Source organism: Grammomys surdaster, unplaced genomic scaffold (genome assembly GCF_004785775.1).
Source record: "Grammomys surdaster isolate TR1022 unplaced genomic scaffold, NIH_TR_1.0 516, whole genome shotgun sequence".
NCBI lineage: Eukaryota > Metazoa > Chordata > Mammalia > Rodentia > Muridae > Grammomys > Grammomys surdaster.
In genome coordinates, this window is record NW_021604935.1 from 278,304 (window position 1) to 299,938 (window position 21,635).

The 21,635-nt window shown below is 45.6% G+C and overlaps 1 protein-coding gene across 3 annotated transcripts in view; it reads left to right on the forward strand.

Moving 5' to 3' along the window:
- The window catches only part of Unc79 (unc-79 homolog, NALCN channel complex subunit), a 233,189-nt gene that overhangs the window by 201,210 nt on the left and 10,344 nt on the right, over positions 1–21,635 (forward strand). For all 3 annotated transcript variants that reach the window (XM_028781705.1, XM_028781702.1, XM_028781703.1), the window contains 6 exons: positions 5,757–5,861; positions 11,380–11,457; positions 15,154–15,243; positions 17,410–17,585; positions 18,488–18,674; positions 20,536–20,733. In XM_028781705.1, coding sequence (XP_028637538.1) covers positions 5,757–5,861; positions 11,380–11,457; positions 15,154–15,243; positions 17,410–17,585; positions 18,488–18,674; positions 20,536–20,733 — 834 coding nt within the window. The remainder of the gene's footprint in view (positions 1–5,756; positions 5,862–11,379; positions 11,458–15,153; positions 15,244–17,409; positions 17,586–18,487; positions 18,675–20,535; positions 20,734–21,635) is intronic.

A 21,635-nucleotide genomic window follows, 5' to 3' on the forward strand; every position in this document is an offset into this window, starting at 1 on the left:
CACCCGCTCACACTCACCCGCTCACACTCACCTGCTCACACTCACCCGCTCACACTCACCTGCACCCACTCACCTGCACCCACTCACCTGCACCCACTCACCTGCGCCCACTCACCCGCACCCACTCACCTGCACCCACTCACCTGCTCACACTCACCTGCGCCCACTCACCTGTACACACCTGCTCCCACTCATCTGCACACACTTGCCTGCACACATTCACCTGTGCTCACTCACCTGCATAGACCCTCACCCACTTACCTGCACACACTAACCTGCACACACTCACCTGCACACACTCACCTGCACTCACTCACCTGCACACACTCACCTGTGCCTACTCACCTGCATACACTTACTCTCACCCACTCACCTACACACACTCACCTGCACACACTCACCCTCACACACTCACCTGCACACACTCACCTGCCCACTCAAATTGCACCTAAACGCAATTTTATACGACCAGCTGTGATTGGAACAAGCAAGAAAAAGACATGTTTTAAGAGCAACTGAGAGAACAAGCACTCTGAAAACAGACTTAACAGCAAACCTCACAATCCCAGAGGGAAATAGATTCTAGCGGGAAAGGTTTTAAAATGATGTGAGGGAAAAAGAATTGTTTACCTAGAATTCTCTATAGCTAAGAACATCTTTTAAGATCGAAGGCTAAGGAGGTATTCATGAGGAAGAAAAGAAAGTATCGATCGATTCTCATGGAGGTTCATTTATATGTATTTTCCTTATATGTGTGACTGCCTGTATCTATGTATGTGCACCATGTGTGTGCCTGTTGCCCAAGGAGGCCAGAGCAGAGCACTGGATCCCATGGAGTTGGAGTTACAGATAGGAACTGTTCCAGTGAGTGCCAGAAACTGAACCCGGATCCTCTGCAAGAACAGTATTTGATCTTTGCTGAGCCATCTTACCAGCCTCTGAAAATGTGAACATATTCTTATTGACGTAATATTTCAAGATATATCATAAGAAGAAGGAAATTGAACCGACAAAGAAGTTTTTTTAATATACAAAGGAAATTTACCAAAGAAATTAGTAAAATGTGTAAATCTAAGAGACCATTGACAATACAAAGCAACAGTAGTAATAATATTAAGTATGTTTAATAGTAATAACACTAAATATAAAACAAAAGGACAATAAAATACCAGCTAACAATAACCCATATACAGGATGCGTGCGTGTCTGTCTGTGTTTGTGTGTAGCTGAGTAATGGATTTAAAGAACTCTCCCTATTATTCATAAGAACAGGGATTAGACCTAACTTTAAACTCTTTTAACACGTGTCAGTATTTTAAGTATAAACTCCAAAAGCTAGAAATACACTATGTAAGTTCCAAACAAGTACAGTGATATGATACAAATAAAAATTAAATTATGACAAAAGACACAGAACAAGCTGCTGGAGAGATGGCTCAGTGGTTAAGAGCGCTGACTACTCTTCCAGAGGTCCTGAGTTCAATTCCTAGCAACCACATGGTGGCTCACAACCATCTGTAATGGGATCCAATGTCCTCTTCTGGTGTGTCTGAAGATAGAGTACACACACACGCACACACACACACACACAAATATAATAAATATATATAATAAAAATAAATAACATAAATAAAAAGAAAATAGAAATGAACTATAAACGGGCAGTAGTCACAATGAATGTTTATGATGCTAACTAGGAACTGTCAGATTGGCTTTCAAAACTAGTTATATATGTCATCTTTGAAAGACACCTAAAATACATCTAAAGACACTGAGGATGTTTAAAACTAATGAGTGATGTATAGACAGACGTATGTCTGACACAGAGGGCCGTGTGTCAATGCACACACACTGGGACAAACTATTGACTGAGACTCTGAGAACTTTGCAATGCTGTGTTCACGGGTGTGCGTGTATGTACTTTCGCCAAGTCTTACAAAGTGATGTGTCGGCAGTAGTACCCGAGGCTTGTTGTAGTTGGCAGTTAAAGCATACGTTTAAATAAGTCTAAAATCAAAACCATGCTTAAGAAAATTTAGAAGACTATTTAGTACCAATTGTGAAAATACTTCCTTTAAAATTGGAGCATTATAGTCACAGCCTATTGGGAAACAAATTTAAAATTCCATGTACTTGTGTGTGCACGTGTGCGTGTGTGCGTTATGTGTGTGTATATGTGTGTGCGTGTGTGTGTGCATTTTCATGTGTATACATGTATGTGCAGATGAAGTCCCACAGTTCATGTGTCTTCTTCTCTGGCTCACTACGTCGTTTTTTGAGACAGGCTTTCTCAGTGCATCCAAACATCACCGCCACTGGTTAGCTACCTGTCTTTGCCTCTCCAGCAGTGGGATTACGAGCACTCGCTGCCGTGCTTGGCTTTTTTTTTTCCATGTATGTTGGGGATGTGAGCTTAGGTTCTTGTGCCTGTACAGCGAGCAATTTACCAACTGAGTATCTCCTCAGCCCCTGCCTTGAATACTTTACTAGAAAGAAAGAAAAACTAAATGAACTGAACAGGCCAACCTATATAACAAGAGAGAGCAGAGAGTTTAGGGAAGGGGCTAAGGATGGTGTCACACAGATCCACAGAGGAGCCACAGAGCAAAGGTGGCCCATGGTCAGACCCTTGAGCACGGTGGTCAGGAAAAGCAGATAAACAGCACAGATACAGAATATTGGCAAAGTGAACCATGGTGGTAGGCATGTGAGTGTTAAGACAATCAACTTCGAGCCAGTACCTTGAGTTCTTGTACAGTAGGGTTAGTTTTCTACAGAAACATAATACGCAACAATCAGGGGAGAAGAGAAAAAGAAAGAGTGGATTACATATAAGTGATGGAAAGATGGCGGAAAGATGGCGTCGACAGTGTAAAGCCTCTCACAGATGAACACCGCGCAGCCCTAGTGACGACGTCCACTCAGGGTTTAGAAACACACCTCATCTGCACCTTACCCACACTAATAGAAGAGAAGCTGGGATCACATTCCAAATACTCTACAGGCAGCAGACTCCTGATTCTAGCCAGACAAAGGGCAGCAGGGAAGGAGAAGACAGACCAGTGCCCTTCATACATGAAACACTTCCGATGAACAATACAAGCTGGTGTGTTAAATGCAGCCATGAGCCAGCTGGGATCTGCAGGACTATAAAATAGGTGTACAACCAAACGTTTACTGCTAACAAACCATGGGCGAGTTCATTTTAGAACAATTATTTGGTTGGGCGTGCACTTTTACCATTTATTAAAGATTAAAGGAAGGGGTTGGATGGCTCAGCAGTAAGAACACATACTTGCCCCTCAGAGTAATTAAGTAAGGTTCCCAGCACCAATGTAGGGGGGCTTGCAGCTGCTCAGTAATCCAGTTCCAGGGGATTCAGCGCCATCTACTGGCAGCTTCAGCCACCTGCACTCATAGACATCCCCACACACAGATACATACACAAACACATTAAAAATAAAAAGTGGGCAGTGGTGGCGCACGGCTTTAATCTCCGCACTTGGGAGGCAGAGACAGGTGGATTTCTAAGTTCGAGGCCAGCCTGGTCTACAGAGTGAGTTCTAGGACAGCCAGGTCTACACAGAGAAACCCTGTCTCGACAAACAAAACAAAACAAAACAAAACAAAACAAAAAAAAGGAAGCCTTTATCTTAAAAATTCTTATTAATGAGATGGATCTGCTTGTTTATTTTTAATAAAAAGAATCAACTCTTACTGGAGTATTTGATCCTGCAGGACATAGACCGTCTTTAATGTTTTTCAGAGTTGTCTGGTATTTTATTTTATTCTCACTGATGCTGAGAGCCATGCTTTGCATGAATGGTGCAGCACAAAAATTGCAGAAGTATATCCAAGGGTACCTCAGATTGTTAGAAATGTTCTTCTATTCCCGAGCTAAAATCCATGTAGCAATTTTTAAAATGAGGTGTAAGTCAGCAACTGAAGCAGCAGTTTTAAAATTAAACATTCTAACTCCATGACTCAGAGGTACACTCACTTGGCATATACATGCTAAGGAATTGTGGAGGGACCATCATAAAAGTCTTTGTTCTGCATAGCTAAACCGTATATTCTGTAAAAGCAGAGCTAAGCCATATATTCTGTAAAAGCAGAGCCTTGGTGTATACAGTAGAAGCACAGCAAGTGATAGCATGTCGTAGCCTGAGCATGTTCCATGCAGAGTACACCCACATACATGTGTGTGTGTGTGTGTGCGCGCGCGCGCGTGCATGTGTGCACACACGCATGCGTATGGTATCAGAACAGAGGCTGAAGCAGTTACACAGTGCAATACAGATGAGAACAGCAGACACTTGGCATTCAACACATGCTTAACTCTGAGTTAAGATTTGGTCAAGAAACCCTTTACTGTTGCCAATGCCCCCCCCCACACACACCCTTTTTTTTGCCAGCCTTACATTGAGTCACATGATCTTAGATATAGACGTACAGTTTTAAAAGCTGTGGACAGAGTCATTTGAAGCTAGACTTCCACTTAACATGTCTAGGGCCACACACTAAGAAAGCCCAGAGGAAACTTGGTTTTGATGGACCCAACACAATGTTGGCTCCGAGGTTAAAACCACAAGACTTTCTGGGTACTAAGGTATCTATGGTCAGCCAGGAAAGGCCATGCACATCTGAGGATAGCAAGCAGAAAGTGCTTTGAAGGAAGAGAATAGTTCAGGAAGGATCTTATTTCCACCCTGCCTTTGAAGAGGAAGCCTTCCTCACCCCCTTACCAGTAACCAGCTATGCAGATGGAGATAGCGAGTGAAAGTCAGCACAGACCTCCCTGGAGCTCCTGGTGGGTTTGCCAGGGCATCTCTGTCTCATTGAGCGCTCATTGAGGAGAGCTAAGCCCATTTCCTTTCACTTAACTGGACACTTCCACGCTACACACTCTTCACCGTGTGTGTGTGGTGTTTGATAATAAAGAAGACCCGTCTAGTGCTCGCTTGACGGTGAATTGCGCACAGCTGTACAATATGATATCAGTAAGCTGTTGACTCAAAAGAATGAGTTAAGTCTCTCAAGGACCAATGAAAGAAAACAACACAAATAAGCCTATGTTGAAAAGTGGGTACTCGCAGTATGTGATGCCACGGTACTAGGTTAAAAAAGACGACGCTTCAACGAAGGCGTGCACGTGTAGTCAAAATATAAAAACACAAAGTAAGCAACAGATTCAGAGCAATGAGGAAGGACTTCAGAGAGGGAGGAACATCGCCAAGAGGGCCCTGCAGATGGCCCTGTTGAAGGAGAGGTTTCAGCAAGGGCGGACTGTGGGTGCAGAGAGTCTCCCATTGCCCCTGCTTCTCTGTACATTGGAAATCATTCACGTCCCAAAAGGAGAGTCTTGGCGGGAGCGTGGAGCTTTGTGGATGGCCATGAGTGCCTCTCTGTAGCCTTTTGTATGGAAAAGCGTACCCTTGGTTTTCTTTGATTGATGCAGTTCTCAGACTCTGCCCCATGTGACTCAGAAGCAAATCCTGTGGTTTTGATATCTGAGAGAAATCCCACCGCTTCTCATCCATTCTGTCATGTGTCCTTGTTGTAGCAACGGCGGCGGACTCCATCCGAACTTGGAACCGTCTGTCTTTCAGTTCGAATTTTATTTCCAAAAGGCAGCCCATTGCACTTTTAAACTCTGTTTTGAGTTTCTGATCTGTCAATTTTTGAGGCTCATTTGGTGCAGACCACGCGGATTGACTTTTGAAAATGACAGACGGTTTCTATCTTGTTTTACCCAGGAGCGGGATAAGTTCTACTTGTCTCGGAGCGTTGTTTTGGAACTTCTACAGGCCCTGAAGCTCAAGTCACCTTTGCCAGACACAAACCTCCTGCTGCTTGTCCAGGTAAGCCTGTGCTGCACACACAAAACTTCTCAAAATCTTGCCTGTGTGGGGGACAGGGAGTGGAGGCCTGGGACATGTGCCTGAGGCCAAAGCCTGTGTTGGGAGACAGGGGAGTCATAGTCTAAAGCTCATTGTGTCCTTGTTTCTTCCACTGGCAAACAAACAAACAAACAAACAAACAAAAAACCACAAAAGTGTGGTTCCCCCAGTGTGGATCTATAAAATAAGTAAAATAAAACAATAATTTTTCTCATTAAGAAACTTGCAATTCAGAGCTGGAGAGAGAGCTGGTCATTAGGTTAAGAGCGCTTGTTTGCTCATGTAAGGGACCAAGTTTGGTTCCTTAGCACCCACATCTGCCTCAGTCCAGCTCAAGGAGAGATCCAACAGTTTTTCTTGCTTCTGGGCTATATATGTATGTGCACGTGTGCACTCGCGCGCGCACACAACTACCCCGAGAGAGGAGGAACTTCAAATGAAAGAATTTAAAAAGAAAAGACATTTCTAATTCATCATTTGCCAGGCAGCTCACACAATAGTGCGGAGATGGGACGAACAAAGCCCAGAGTGAGCCTGTGGGCAAAGTTTTCTGTATGGTCCAGTGAGCATGCGCGGGAATCTTCTGTATTTATGAGGCTGGACCAAGCCAGACACAGCCAACAGCAGTCCATAGGGTAGGAGTAAGAATCAGTTGCTGCAGATCCACTGTGGCTTGAAGGCCAGCACTGGAGACTTAATGACGGTGCCTAGACGCTTGGCTACTGAACTACACATGAGGGGCTGAAGCCCTCTGCCCCCAGTGTCTTTAGCAGCATCACAGGCAAGCCCATTTAAACTTCCAAGATAGGCTGTGACTGGTACCAGGAGGGAGAGAGATAAGGAAGGTCCTTGGTGGAAATTGTGAACAGGCGGGGACTCTGTCCCATGTGCAATCAGGGAAAACTTTGTTGGGGACTTGTCATTACAGCTGGGTCATCAAGGACAAGTGTCTGCCCAGTATGTCAGGTAGCCAGAGACCACAAGGCTTCAAACAAGCTCTCCACAGCACTGGACAACTAATTGCCTTCAGTCTTGAGGGTATCTGTGTGGCTGATCTTGTTGGGCTCTGGCACCTCACACTGTAGCTGTTGCGGGCTGCTTTCTTTGAAGTACACGAGAGTCAACCGTAATAAGCGCTTATCACAAAACCCACAAAAGAACGCTGACAGTTTCAATTACCTGGCGCTAAAGGCAGCTGGGAAAACAGTGATTACTGCAGTACCGGGCGGTGTGTAAATAACCAAAACAAATTTGCTGTAGCAAGAAAGAAGGCTAAACGTAAACATTCCTAGGCGGGACTCAGGAATGTGTGTCCACTGTCTCACAAATGCAACATGTTTAGGTTGTTGTTAAGATTTAGTCTTATCCTGTAGCCTAGGCTAGCCTCAACTCTTGCCCTAGCCTTCCAAGTACTAGGACTACATTTCCAATATTTCCAAACTAATACACACACTCACACACAAACACACACACACACACACACACACACACGGGAGGGAGGATCATTAAGTTTAGAAATTATTCAGGTTGAATTATCCTGTTTTCAGGAGACACTACAATTCTACTCTGGAAGAACAGCTTCGTGACTAATGTTTCACCCTTCTCTAACAAAAAATAAAAATAACCATCATGCCATTTTGAAATAACCCGTGTTCTCTAAGCTCTTAGAGTAAATCATTCTAGTTATTAACAAGATGAGTCCAAGCAAGGCATAATCTGAAGCCAGTGTAGCTTCCTTGTTCACTCAGGATCCTACCATAGCCGTGGAGAGAGCTTTCCGTGGGTAAAGGAAAGAACCTGTGTCTTCGCCCCCACCCCCACCCCCACCCCCCGTTTCCATGCCTGCTTGCATCACGTTTCACTGCTGGGTCCTCTAGCCGTCTCTGGAGGGTGGTAAAGAGACACCCCACTCTCCAAACCCAGGAGCAGAGGAAACCCGTTTGGATTTGAAGTTTGTCTTTTCAGTGTTGTTGTGCTATCATGGAAACATTCACTGTCGGACAGGGGTCTGTAGTACTGTCATCAGACTGAAGCCCAGTTAAGGAAGAGCACAACAGTTCTGTTCAGATGAACTCATCCAACCTAGGAAGGTCCTTCTAGGGAGGCAGCTGAAGACTCATGCTCCCCTCTTTCCTGGAGAGTAGTGTCAGCTTCCAGCACCTAGATAATCAGTAAGGACTTGTATCTGGGACCCTGGGGCATTACCTTTCTTCACATGGATCAATGACCATGTTCTGAGGACAGCAGGGTGTGTCTCTGTAACTGAAAACTACAACGTGGGAGACAGAAGAGGATGGCAGAGATGACAAAGTACCCAGGTAACTGGCACGGATCACAGCGCTGCCGTCAGTAAGAAGAGCCTGTTACCCTATACCAGATCTGATGTTTACCCTTCAATCCTGTGAAGAACCAGTACAGCAGGTCTTCAGCTGCCTCCCTAGAAGGACCTTCCTAGGTTGGATGAGTTCATCTGAACAGAACTGTTGTGGTCTTCCTTAACTGGGCTTCAGTCTGATGACAGTATTACAGACCCCTGTCCGACAGTGAATGTTTCCATGATAACACAACAACACCGAAAAGACAAACTTCAAATCCAAAGGGGTTTCCTCTGCTCCTGGGTTTGGAGAGTTGATTCTCTGCTAATTTGCATGCACCCCTCCCACGCCGTGGGATACCTGCTCATCCAAGTGCTGAGGGATCCTGTTGGTAAAAGGTTCTCTTTTAAAAATAGGTTAGTTGTGGGCTGAGACCAAAGGTCTAGCTGCTGTTTTTAATTCATTCCGATGACTGAGTTGCTAATACTAGCCGAGTTACTGATAACCCGCCCTACGGGACATGATGTAGAAGTGCTGTTTGGGGTATTCCTTGGTAATGGGGAATTTAGTGATGGGTGATCTTTCTTGGTGTCCTTTTGTTTCTTATGGAGTCGCTCATATTTCAGTGGTATATTTCTCTCTGAAAGCGTAGAGTTCTCTCGGCTTCATTTTGAACTTTTATCTTTGAGATTATAATTACACCATCTCTTCCCTTCCCTTTCCCTCCAAAGCCTCTCTCTCACACACTGCTCCTCGCTCTCTTTCAGATTCACGGCATTTTTTAAATTCATTATTGCTACATGAAAGCACTTCCCTTACTTCACACACACACACACACACACCCGCTTTAGTTGTATCTTTCTATTTGAGCAGTTCTATGCGATTACAGCAGAAGGCCATGCCAGTCTGTGCTTGGCAGCTATAATGAAAATGGGATTTACTGAGTTTGGTTGTTCATATGCTGTAAAAATACACTGGACTGACTCACATTCATACTAGTACCTTTTTTTTTTTTTTTTTTTTTTTAGAGGAGCTTGTGCTTTTACTCTCTTTCAAGGGAGGTTCCCTTTTTTTTTTGACTTGTTTAAGTCATGACAGTTTTGAACCTGAGCATACCAGCTGGCAGGCACCTGCTGAAGGTGGAGCCTGGTGCTCCCATCTGGTGCTCCTTTGCTGACCTGACCTCCTCCCATCTGGTGCTCCTTTGCTGACCTCCCCTTGTTCAGTGGCCACTAGGCCATAAGGATACATTTGGAGGGCTCAGGACCCCCTGCTGTCCTGAGAGACCTCTCTAAATGCCCTTTCTGTCACACGGTTGGGTTGGTGTGGCTCTGTCTCACCATGGCCTCCTTGCTGGAGTCTCTTTTTCATCATAAGAATGAAAATTAGTGCTGGTGTCCTGATGGGTTTAGCCCTTAGCTAAAGGATGTCTGTCTCAGAATGCAGCCTCAGACAGCTTTGGAAAAGTCACTCTGTGGGAAAACATACAGTGGAGTTGGGCTGGGAGTACGGCTTCTGTACTCCTGCTAGCCTATTAAACGTTACTCACCCATTTCACAGTTCTCATTTACAGATTCTGGCCAAAGTTAAAGGCTTTCAGGTGTTTGAATCTGATGGAGGACTTTTCCTTATACAGCACTGGAAATGAACATGTTAAATAGCAAATGGACGGATGCCAGGCTATGCACACCCCTGCCACGGGACAGCTCTCAGTGTAGCTCTACGAACCTTCCTCCCCCATCCCAGTACTTTAGGACTAAAGCTAAGTTCCTTTCTTGAGTGGCTGCACCTCCCTCAGGTGAAGAACAGTTCCTTAGCCCTTAGGCTTGGGCCTCAGAAGGTCATTGACGTAGAGCTGCATTTTGTTAGCCAAAACCAAAGCTTCTCATCAACAGTGCTGGACCCCTGATGAGTTAGCCCAATTGTTGGTTTTCCATTCTGGTGTCCTGTAATTTCTCAGCAGGCCTCTCCCTCCCAATGTCCCACCCCAGCTGCTGTCTCTTCTTCCAGTTTGACCGGATGGAGCTTGCCCAGCTCCACGCAGGTGTTTTGATCCATCCAGGTTTCCCACACCTTCCAAATGGATGTGATGGAGAGGGTGTCTGTCTCTGAATCCTGCAAACGGCAGATTCCAAAGTTGCTGGGATAGCTGGCCAGATTCCAAGAAGAGAAATTAAACAGGAGTTACTTACTCAGCAATCTCTGGGCTTTAGTTAACCACCCCCCAATGCCCCAAACCATAAGTAGCCAAATGTTAGATTAAGTAGGAAACACCTGTCAGGATCTATAATGAAAGCAAATTAAATTATAATCTGGGCAAATCCATCCTCATCATGGTCTTAAGTCATAATTGATTAATTGTTTCATAAACTCCTCCCGGGCTACTCCAGGATGCCATGGTAGCACTGGAAAGAGCCATGTCAGGTCAGCTCTTGTGAAGAGTCCCTGACGGGTTGAAAAGCAACTGGTAGGGTACTGCAGTCTGACGGTGGCAGTTGCATTGCCAGTGTGTGGAAAACCCTGTGGGGGCATGGGGCAGGACTCAGGCCCTCTCCGCATGAGGGAGCACGTGTGAGTGAGGTAGAGGCAAGAAGGTGGACATGAAGGATCCCTGGGGAGGAACACTCTGACTTCTTTTTTCTTCTTCTTCTTTTTTTAATCTCTTTTTACTCTGAATTGTGCTGTCATGATAGAAGTCATGAAAGTCCACGAGTGTGTCCCGACACCTGTCAGATGCTGCAGGATGGAGGACCGGGAGCCTTGCGAGCTCTGAGAGTTCCCCCAACTTCACTTTCTACCTTGATCTAATCCTGGATTTGTATGTGATGTCAGCATCAACATATTTATGCTGTTTCTGAGCTGACAGGGATAAACCGTCATGATTAGCATGTCTGGTGGTTTCCAGGGTGGACCATGACAGAAGTGAACATGAATGAATTAAAACCCTGTTAATAAGATTATAAGTTAGTTATGGCTATCCGAGTGCTATTAAGAACAATTCACCCTTTTCTTCTTCTTCTTCTTCTTCTTCTTCTTCTTCTTCTTCTTCTTCTTCTTCTTCTTCTTCTTCTTCCTTCTTCCTTCTTCCTTCTTCCTTCTTCCTTCTTCCTTCTTCCTTCTTCCTTCTTCTTGTTTCTTTCTTTTTTCTTTTTTCTTTTTTTTAGTTTATTTGTGCAGATGCTGGAACCAAGCTAGCTGAGTCCACCATCCTGAGCAAACAGATGATAGCCTCTGTGCCTGGGGTAAGTCCTGGCTGAGTGTATGTTCTGTGTTTTTGTATCTCAGTGAATGGTGCTTCAGACTGGAATCCCAGCATTCATGAGTGGTGACTTGAGAGTAAAGTCACTGTGGCTCCCCACTTCCTTGTCGTCCGTGTTGAGAACCAACTGAGACAATGCATATTAAGCATTGTGCAGAGTGAGTAACTACTGCTTACCAGTGCTGGACACAGTGGCTTCTATAGTGAGTGACAGACCAGCATCATAGAACACTTCCCTAAAACGGCAGCTACAAAATAATACTAACAGACTTTTACCTGTGGGTGTCTTATTTTCAGTACGATGCTGCTGTTATAATCGAGATACAGCGAACAACTTTACTCTTAAAACTGTGTCCATGCTTCACACTCTTTCTTTATGATGGATTTGTGGGAGGGGAATTACTCCACTGATTTTAAAAGGCTTTTAACAGTTGTCAGTATAGTGTGAGAAGGGACAGGATCAAATTCCAGTTCCTAGTAGCTTAGTACACAGAAGTGTGCCGTTTCCTTGCGTGAAGTTTGCACGGGCATCCCCACAAAGTCGGGATGGCGACTACTTCAGAGGTGGGCTCCTCTCTCCCTCAGTCCTCTGTGATCAGCTGGCGAGGTTAGGGGAAGAGAAGCAAGCACTCACATGGGAGCTTTCATAGGTCTGGTCTAGGCTACAATATCTCTTTGGCTTATCTTAAACAAAGACACAGAAGTTGCTAGAGAGGATGGCAAATGTGGTCCAGTTATGTATTGGGGCAGCTAGAAGCTCTGCATAGTCTCTGCCTGTGTTGATGAATTCCTTAAAGGGTGATAGTTGCTACCTATATGGTTGATAAAAAAAAAAATGCACCGATACTCTGCCAAAGGTTGTCAGAACCAAGAAGAAGAAGGCATATTTACTACCACTGACAAGGGAGCTGTTACAGGATCTTCCTCCAGAGCCCTTTCCAGTGACACAAAGGAGGCCACTCAAAAGACATCTTCTTACAAAAATACTTATTTTTTACTATTTTATATATATGTGTGTTTTTGCCTGCATACACATCTGGGCATATGTGTTCTAGGTGCCTGAGGAGGTAGTGAGCCTCCGTGTGGGTGCTGGGAATCAAACCCAGGTCCTTTGTAACAACAAGAAGCCCCCAAAGACATCTTCTACTTTCACCTGCCACCAATGAGTTATAAATTAATTAATTAATCCAAGGACAATAAATACAAAATATCTGAAAACATAAAAGTAAAATGGCTAATTGGCAGATGTTTCTTTTTCTCTCAAAATTGAACTTTAAACTTTGGTTGACATGTAAAAAAAAAAACTGTAGATCTCTGATTATGAAACCTGATGAATTTGGAGGTGGGCAGACACCTGTGGGACCATCACCACAGCCTGGGCATGTGCAGCACATCTGCGAGGTCTCACTAATTATAAAAACACTTCCCATATTGGCAATCCTCAGGGCAAAGTTGTAGGCACTCTTGTTACCCAGTGGCACACCAGGATTTGCCTGTCGTAACTGGCACCTTGTCCCCATTGGCAAATGCCACCCATTCTGCCCTCCTCGGCAAACTCTTGATCACTTACCTATGGTCAAGTGGAAGTAGCATTCTTTATAAGGCCCCCCGGTGGGAGTGAGCCAACCTCGAGAAGACCAGTTTGATAAATTACTCCTAGAAATGTGTTTGAGAAAAGTATAAGGGCACCAGATAGCTTACATTCAAGTGTCGTTTTAGATGTATCCTTTAAAATAAGAAAAACAGGAAGCAAGGGGGGAATGCCCAACATCGCTGCTGCTGTTTAGATACAGCCAGGTCTGCCCATAAGGTAGACTGGTATGTGGATATCAAGCAAAGATTTCAGAGGATGTTACTCACTCAGGAAATGCTTGTGATGCATTTAACTGGAGGGCTACAGAGTTAAGCTACCTCAGTCTTCCAACAATTCACTGCGTGATAGTCACCCACAGCAGAGTTTTGGAAGGAAATTCGAGCTCTCTCAGAAGAGAAAGGCAAGGTTTAGGATTATAGAATTTTACATTGTTCTTTTTAGTACTTTGCGGTTTCCACCTTTCTGCAATGAACTCACGGCATTTTTATAACATAAGGAATACAGTTTTAAAAACAGATGGATTTTGAAGAGTGGTTTCAGCTTACATGCTTGAGGTTAGTGTAAGCTCAGCTCCTTTGTCAGAAGTTTCCTGTCAGAGCAGACAGATCCTTCTGAAATGCAGAGAGCAGGGTCCCTTGTTCCGTCTTCTGGTGACACATCTAAAGATATGTCCACATCTTACAAAGGAAAAGAGGGATTGGAAATTACAAGGGTGTGCTTTTTAAAATGCAGATGGCTCGCTCCCCGAGATTTTCATGAGCCCAAGGTGGGTTTTAAAGCAGGCTGCAATCGCTGCTGCTGAAACAAACTAACTATGCGATGGTAAATACTGAATAATGTTCCTAGTGATTCTTTTCAGTGACATTTGCCTAGTTGAACTGGTATAAAATATTGCCTATGAAAGAAACAAATCCCTTTCAAGAAATTCAAGAGCAGAGTCTCTGCTTCTATTTGCATGATACATGAAAGGTCAGAGAGAGTGGAATAGATCGGGGAGGGAGATCCCGGTTTTGCATTGAAGGATTCATATTGCCAAAGCCGGAGCACAATAACCTTTTATAATTCCTTCACTGGATTTAAATTAGAAGGAGAAAACCTTAGAACGTGTGAGATGCTTGGAAAACACTGACAGACTGCCCACTGACCTTATTTTACTATTTGTTATCCTGTCAGAGGAATTGACAAGCGGAACATTCTAGAAGAGAGGGGAAGGGATACAGTTCAGTGCAGCGCAGATTTACATGAATATGGGGAAATGAAAGTCTCTGGGTGAGCTAGTTAAGTCTGTAATGTTCCAGATTTTCCTAAAGGAAGCCCAGAGAGGCCGTTAGCAGGGTATTCACAGGGCTTCAAAGACTGTGTGCCTTTGATCCGAATTATGCAGCTGACCTGTGGGTTCTCCCGAAGGCGGGGCTTTGATGAGGGAGGCTGTCCATCTGCTTGGCTGTTTCACTTCAAATCCCAGATTCACCACACTGCTCCCAAAGAGCAGGTCCCTGCCGGTCCATAAACCACCACACAGGCGGTTTATGTTTCTTTTGTTTTGAAACTGACCAAACAGGCTGGAAGTAGACAAGGGAGTCCACCTTGCTTCTTCTAGTTACCTATTCTAGAAAGAGCTCAAAATCAGCACAAGATTCTACCTCATAACACATCTACCATGCATGTGAAGTCACACCATGACTTGATTGGAAAACAACTGTTGACCCTGCAATCACAATATGATACCTGTGTGTGTTGGGGGGCGGGGTAGAGGTGAATAAGGTAGCGTAAACCTTGATAGTCTCACAGGCATCCGAGAAGGCTGGAGCACCTGATGGGTCAGTTAGGGCTGACTCTTGTGTTTACACCGGTTTAAAAGCAAGCAAGCATCACTTCAATTGCCTGGTGGAAGTCGCAATTAATTTCCTTTCTTTCAGGCTTTCTGGTTTCTTTGCTCTCTAGCACAAACTTTTTTTTTTTTAAACCAGTTTTGTACTAAAGGTTGCAGTGGGGGTGGGGTGGGGTCACAGAGAAGGAGACAGCCTTACAGCTGTGGTGGCATGAGATGTGACACCGTGGCTGAGCCGTGTGCCCCTGTTTCAGTGTGGGACAGCAGCAATGGAATGCATACGGCAATACGTCAGTGAGGTGCTGGACTTCATGGCAGACATGCACACCCTAACCAAGCTCAAGGTAAGCTGGCTTCCGCCCGCTCGTCCCTTAGGGTACAAAACAGAGAGGGTTTTCTGAGAGTAACACAGACCCACAAGGGAATTTGTTGCTCCCCGCAGAAGCAGCTGCAGTATTATAGAATGAGCCTGTTTCTTGGAGGTCTGAAGAAATGGGGTCCAGTAGTTCTGCAAAACAAAAGGGAGAAAGGAGGGCCCCATGGTATCAGCTTCTTGTGTAGTTTTAAAAATACTCACTCCATTCTTTAAATGTCCTTACTAAATACAAGACCCCTTTAAAGAGGTAGAAACTGAGGGTTGGGTGACATGGCCCTGTCAAGTCACGCTCCGTGGAAGTGGTGACATCAGAGTTGAACCTCAGACTGCTGTGAGCCCTGGTGGAGTCCCCTCCTACCACCAAGAGCTCCCTTGATATGTCCAGCTCTGGTGTCCTCCCTGTGAGTCACAGGCTCCTTCCTTGTCTAATTTGCTCAAGATCGATATAAAACCCCGGAAGACTGTAGCCCACGGGCCAAGCATGAGCCAGTGACTGGTTGCATCTGCTTTGAAGCCTCCTTGTCTGTTAGTCTTATGCTGGTCGTTGACTTCAATATAAAAAAGAAGACGCACCAACTGTTCCCTAAACATTTTGAGCTTGGTTTACAGGAACAAGAAAAAAAAAAACATTCAAAACTGCCAGTGGTGGTCGAAGAAGTTGATACAATCCAGCCTCTGACCATTAATTTCTATTAAGAAGCAATCAAAACCCTCAAGTAACTATAAGCTTAGGGATAGAGGTTTTCAAGAAGGATGCTCAGATGAACTGCTAGGAAGCAAAGGGTTTAATAGGAAAGTTACTAACACTGATGACAGACAGACAGAACCATGGTAGTGGCACTCAAGAGAGTTCAGGACCTAGCACCAAAATTACACTGGCATGGTAAGGCCCCAAACGAGAGGATTCATAGCCCACATTACAGAAGTGGGGTGCCGCTCTGAGGATAGAGGTTGGTATTATAGCACAAGCACCCAGGCAGGAGGTAAGGAAGAAGGGGTTGAGGGGTGTGTGACCACCAATACCCACTCCCATGTAAACTTGTCTCCCAAGTGAGCTGCTGCTGGCATTGGGAAGTCTGTTAGCAGAGAGATCTAGACTGTGTCTCAGCAGGTGACTTTGTCTGTGGAAGGGAGAATTGTCACAGAGCGTTATGGCCTGGGTAGCAGCTATATCCCAACATTGCTTTCTTAACAGACAAGTGACTCAGACATGGTCATTGGCTACTTGGAGCAGAACTGTGTCTAGAACCTGTGTCTCAAGTCTCTGAGCAAAGGAAACCTTCGGAATGAACTTAGCTAATATGCATTGAGAGTCTGCGTTAAGCCTAGCCCTGTCGTAGGATTGCATTGGTGGGCAAACACAGGCTGCAGACGCAATAGTTGCCGTCATTTAGTTTATCGTAATAAAGCGGTGGCTTTCACAGCCGCTGTAAAGAAGCAGTAGACAGTAGCATGGATCCGGCTACGGAGCTCAGGGAAGGCTAAGAGAAGTGATGCCTGAGCTAAAACTGTGAACAATTCCTCAAAGAGGGGGTGGTATTTCAGATAGGAGTTGGGCAGCAGAACCAGCACAGCAGAGCACAGAGTGAGTGAAAGAGACAACGCAGAGGCCTGGACAATAGTAACTCTAACTCCCTAGGCCACAGAGTGATCTGGTTCGCTCCATCCTGCTCCCTACTCCCAGAACTTAGCTTAAAAACAGTGGGAAACCATTCAAGAAGCTAAGCGGGTTGTGTGCCCAGGGTGCTATAGGGTGTGGCTGGGAACAACCTGACCTTTCTACCAATAGGAATGAGGTTGTCTCTCATTCTTTTGCCCGTGCTTGAGACTCCTTTTCTTCTTACTGGTTCGCCTCAGTCTACTACGCCTAGTCTTATTGTAACTTGATATGCCGAGTTTGGTTGCTATGGGGGGGGACTTCCTTTTTCTGAGGGTAAAGGAGGAGGAGTGGTTCTGAAGAAGAGGAGGGGTGGGCTGGGAGAGGGACTGGGAGAGAAGAGGGAGGGGAAAGTGAGGTTAGGGTGTAATGTATGAGAGAAGAATAAAGAAAAAGAGAGAGAGAGAGAGAGAGTAAGTGGTCTGGAACATCCCCAGGTGCCTGCCAGGATTACAAGGTATCATTTGATTTTTACAGAGTCACATGAAGACATGCTCCCAGCCTCTGCATGAGGATACCTTCGGAGGCCATCTCAAAGTTGGCCTGGCTCAGATTGCAGCTATGGAAATCTCCCGGGGCAACCACAGAGACAACAAAGCTGTGATCCGCTACCTGCCGTGGCTCTACCATCCTCCCTCCGCAATGCAGCAAGGGTGAGATGCCGCCGAGCATTTAAGGTGTGGGACAGGGACTAGAGAGCCGGCTCGACGGCTAACAGCACTGCTGTGCTTCCACAGGACCTGGGGTGGATTCCCAGCACATCCGCTCTGTAACTCCAGTCCCAGGGGATCTGATGCCCTCTTCTGGCTTTTGCAGGCCCTGCACGTACATGGCGCACACACAGAGGCAAAGTCTCCATACGCATAAAATAAATTTAAAATGGGGGGGTGCTCCCCAATCCCTGAGACTTAGCTGGAGCTCATGGCCGTGTGGAAGATTTCTAAGAGTGGAATATAGTTGGCTAGAAGTAAGGCGTACAGGGTCCATCCTTACGCTTGTTTGCAGACCCTGGGCAGTTCGTGACCCATAAAAGAAGCCAGCCTCTAACCCTGGCCTGTTTTCACAGGCAATGGAAGCTGAAAGCTTCGAAGAATCTCTTGAACTCTAAACCTCAGCTAGTCAGGAAGCCGGGCATTGTGAATCACACACCCTGTGCCCTCAGGCAGCCTGGCTTGTGGAGCAGAAGACACACTCGATGGGTGTGTCTTCCACTCCTCCGATCCCCCTCCCTTTGTGAGGATGACTGGGAAGAACTTTCTGATAAGAAGAGGAAGGATTTGGGAAGAGTCCGGGGAGACAGCCAGACTGGCTGAAGGATACTGAATCTTGTCCCACCAAAGCTGCCCCCTCTCCTGAAGGGAAAAGCCAGGATTAGAGCAGAAAGCCAGACAAATAGAAAGGATTTTGGGTTTCCTCTCTCGCCTTGGCCTTTTGTTTTATGTACCAGCCTGTGAAGCTACACCTTAATCTTTTCCTCCGCTTAAGTATTCTGTGGGCATCGAAGGAAAGAGAAAACCTAAAGTCGTCCCTAATGAAGCTTTTCTTCCCCCGACAGACCTAAAGAATTCATCGAGTGTGTCTCCCATATCCGGTTGCTGTCCTGGCTGCTCCTGGGGTCCCTCACACATAATGCAGTCTGTCCCAACGCCTCCTCTCCCTGCCTTCCTATACCTCTGGATGCAGGTTCCCACATTGCAGATCACCTTATTGTTATCCTAATTGGATTTCCAGAGCAATCCAAGGTAAGTGATTTCTGCCATTCAGGCCCCATGCATTGGAATTGCTAATGGGACCCTTATCAGCATTTTAGCTCACTCTCCTGGGTCTGTTAGGAAAGTAACTGCTAATGTCTTACTTAAAGTTGTTTAAATTCCCAAGCTGTCTTTTCTCCCCCTAAATTGTTTTCTGGCTTACTTTTATGGAGATAAATTATAGCAGCAAGGAAGACTTGGTTTGCCCGGCCCCCCCCCCAAAAAATTTTTTTTGGTCTCAAAACAATAGAGAGAAATAACAGGCTACAAATATAATAAAAATTTGGTGCTCAGTTTTCAGAACCAAGGATGCAGTTGGAGTAAAATGGATGCTCTATCTCATTCTTTATGCTCTACTATTTTTTTTTTCTGTGACACAAATCCCCGTAGGACACATGAACACACAGCGTGAAAGTAAGAAAGCTAGCGTGGTGCTCAGTAAAGCATACTGGAATCCCCTTACCCAGAGGAAGTTGGCAAACTGCGGAGACAGATGGCATGCTTAAGAGAATAAAATAAAGCCCAGGCTGATATAAGTCATGAGCCCAGACATGCAAACCAGGCAAGTCAGCCGCCAGGAGCCAAGGGCTGGCCCTGGAGCTTAGGCAAGCTCTTGGAGATTCCAGTGACTTAGGCCCGAGCAAGCTCTGTGAAAAGAATTGAGTACCCAACAGATGACCCACATGATGTTTACAAAAGGAGCTGTCCCCACCCAGACTTGTCCTCGATCCTGAAGGACGGTACCTGTACCTTTGTGTCCCATCCTTGTACGACTCAAGGGACTTGATCTAACTGGGGAGTAGGGGAAATTAGAAAAGACAGACACACAGAAAATCTGGGCTCGGGTGGATTGGACTATCTGATAGAGAAGCCTCAGCGTCCCAGACGCTCAGTGTGTTAATTACATAGAATTGAACAGAGGGGTGGGGTTACTGTGTACAGCTGAACAAGGAGATGTGGCTATTATATACAGATAAACCCAGAGGCAGGCCGTACTATACAGCTGGACAAAGAGGCTGGTTTAACTAACCTTAGCAGGAGAAATCTCTGTGAGGGAGTGGTCTTCAGGCTGTAAGCATCTGGGAGCAGGGCAATTTTGTGCACGTACTATCAGCACCTGCACATGACCAGATGAATATTCTGTCATCCCTTTGGGCCTCACCCCAGGGAGCAGACTTTACCATTTTCCCATGGGACATTGCAGTACCCATGTCAAGAGTACACATTCAATCAAGACTTCATCCGGTCAGGGCTCCCTCTGCTCCCCACAACCTTTGTGAACTCGAAAAAAGTTTATTGAATTTAATCTCTCCCAGCTTCAGTTCTTCATCTGTAACGTACATAGTAGGATGGCCTGAGGACTGTGGAAGTAGTCTTCGGAAAGCCTCCATGACTCAGTGGCAGTGAGTGCCAACCACAGATAGGTCTTCTGTTGAACTCCTCTGAGTCCAAGCGCCGGGAGGAGGGTCTTGCCTATCGCTCTTTCACTCGTAGCTGACCGCTTCAACAAGCTTGCCGTTATCCCTGTTTTAAAGATGTGGGAACATGTTAACAATGGCTGACCTAGAACATCTATTTTCCTAATCCAACTTAAGGATGAAAATGTCAGTTTCAGGAAAGGACAAGGCAGTGGGTAGATTTAGTCTGCAAATTAAGGTATCCTCACCTGGAGAAAGAGGGATTTTTTTTTTTTCTCCAAGCACTGTCCCACGGACAGAGAAGAGTCGATTCAAAGCATAGAACCAGGAGTCCGCGGCTGGGATAAGACCTTTCGTGAGTCTTCTGTACTCCCTGGCAAGGCCATCTGCCGTGAGCACGGAGCAACCAACACCGTCCTCCTCTTCCTTTCCAGACCTGCGTGCTCCACATGTGCTCCCTCTTCCACGCCTTCATCTTTGCTCAGCTCTGGACGGTATACTGCGAACAAAGTGCCGTGGCGACGAACGTCCAAAACCAGACCGAATTCAGCTTCACAGCAATACTAACAGCGCTAGAATTCTGGAGCAGGGTGACACCGAGCATCCTCCAGCTGATGGCCCACAATAAAGTGGTGAGTCCGTGAGATGCCTCTGAGATGTACCTAAGCCACGCCTACTCACAAACCCACAGCTACCTAAGCCACGCCTACTCACAAATCCACAGCTACCTAAGCCACGCCTAGTCACAAACCCACAGATACAGATGTCACGGAATGCCTGTGTTAAGTGGCTTTATGCTGCCATACCAAAGTATCGTGTTGTAGGTCATAAACATTAAAAAAAAAACAAAGCAAAACAAAAAAACCCCAAACCAAATGTAAAGCAGACATAGCTTGTCTTTCTACCTAGCACTAAATGAACTCTGTATGCAATCTCTACCTTTAGAGAGGACAAAGGATTAGGAGAAAAGCCAGGTTGGGTTTGAATTCCAAAGCAGTATGGGCAAACCTCCACCATTGGGAACCTTTCTGTCACTGTCTGAGAATAGGCTAACCGCAGGAGGTATCAAAGCAAAGAGAGAGGCTGTCTCAGATTACACTGGAAACACCTGGGGATCACATAGGCCTTATCTATCTCATTAAACAAACTTGGGTGGTCCTTCTGGAGTTAGCTGGAGGAGTGTGGGGGGTATTTATGAGAGACTCTAGGGGGTCATTTGGTGTTTGGAGGATTCTCAGCTGAAGGGACTGCAGCCAGTGTCTTGGTTGTAAGGGTTCCACGGATGGAGTTCTAATCTGCACACAGATAACAAACTGATTCCGCTCTACCCAGGATCCCTTGCTGCCCTGGCCACAGAGGTATTTGGGCACAATGTCTTAAGTGAGGGATATTTTCTGTTAGCATTTTGTAAGGAAGGAGGACTCCATGTTTCCTTTATTGAAGTGCATTCCTTTCTTTGGAGGGGACGGTACAGAATTGCATATGGAAGGATGTTTGGTTCAGTCAAGGAAAGTTATGCTCATGTTAGGGTTTG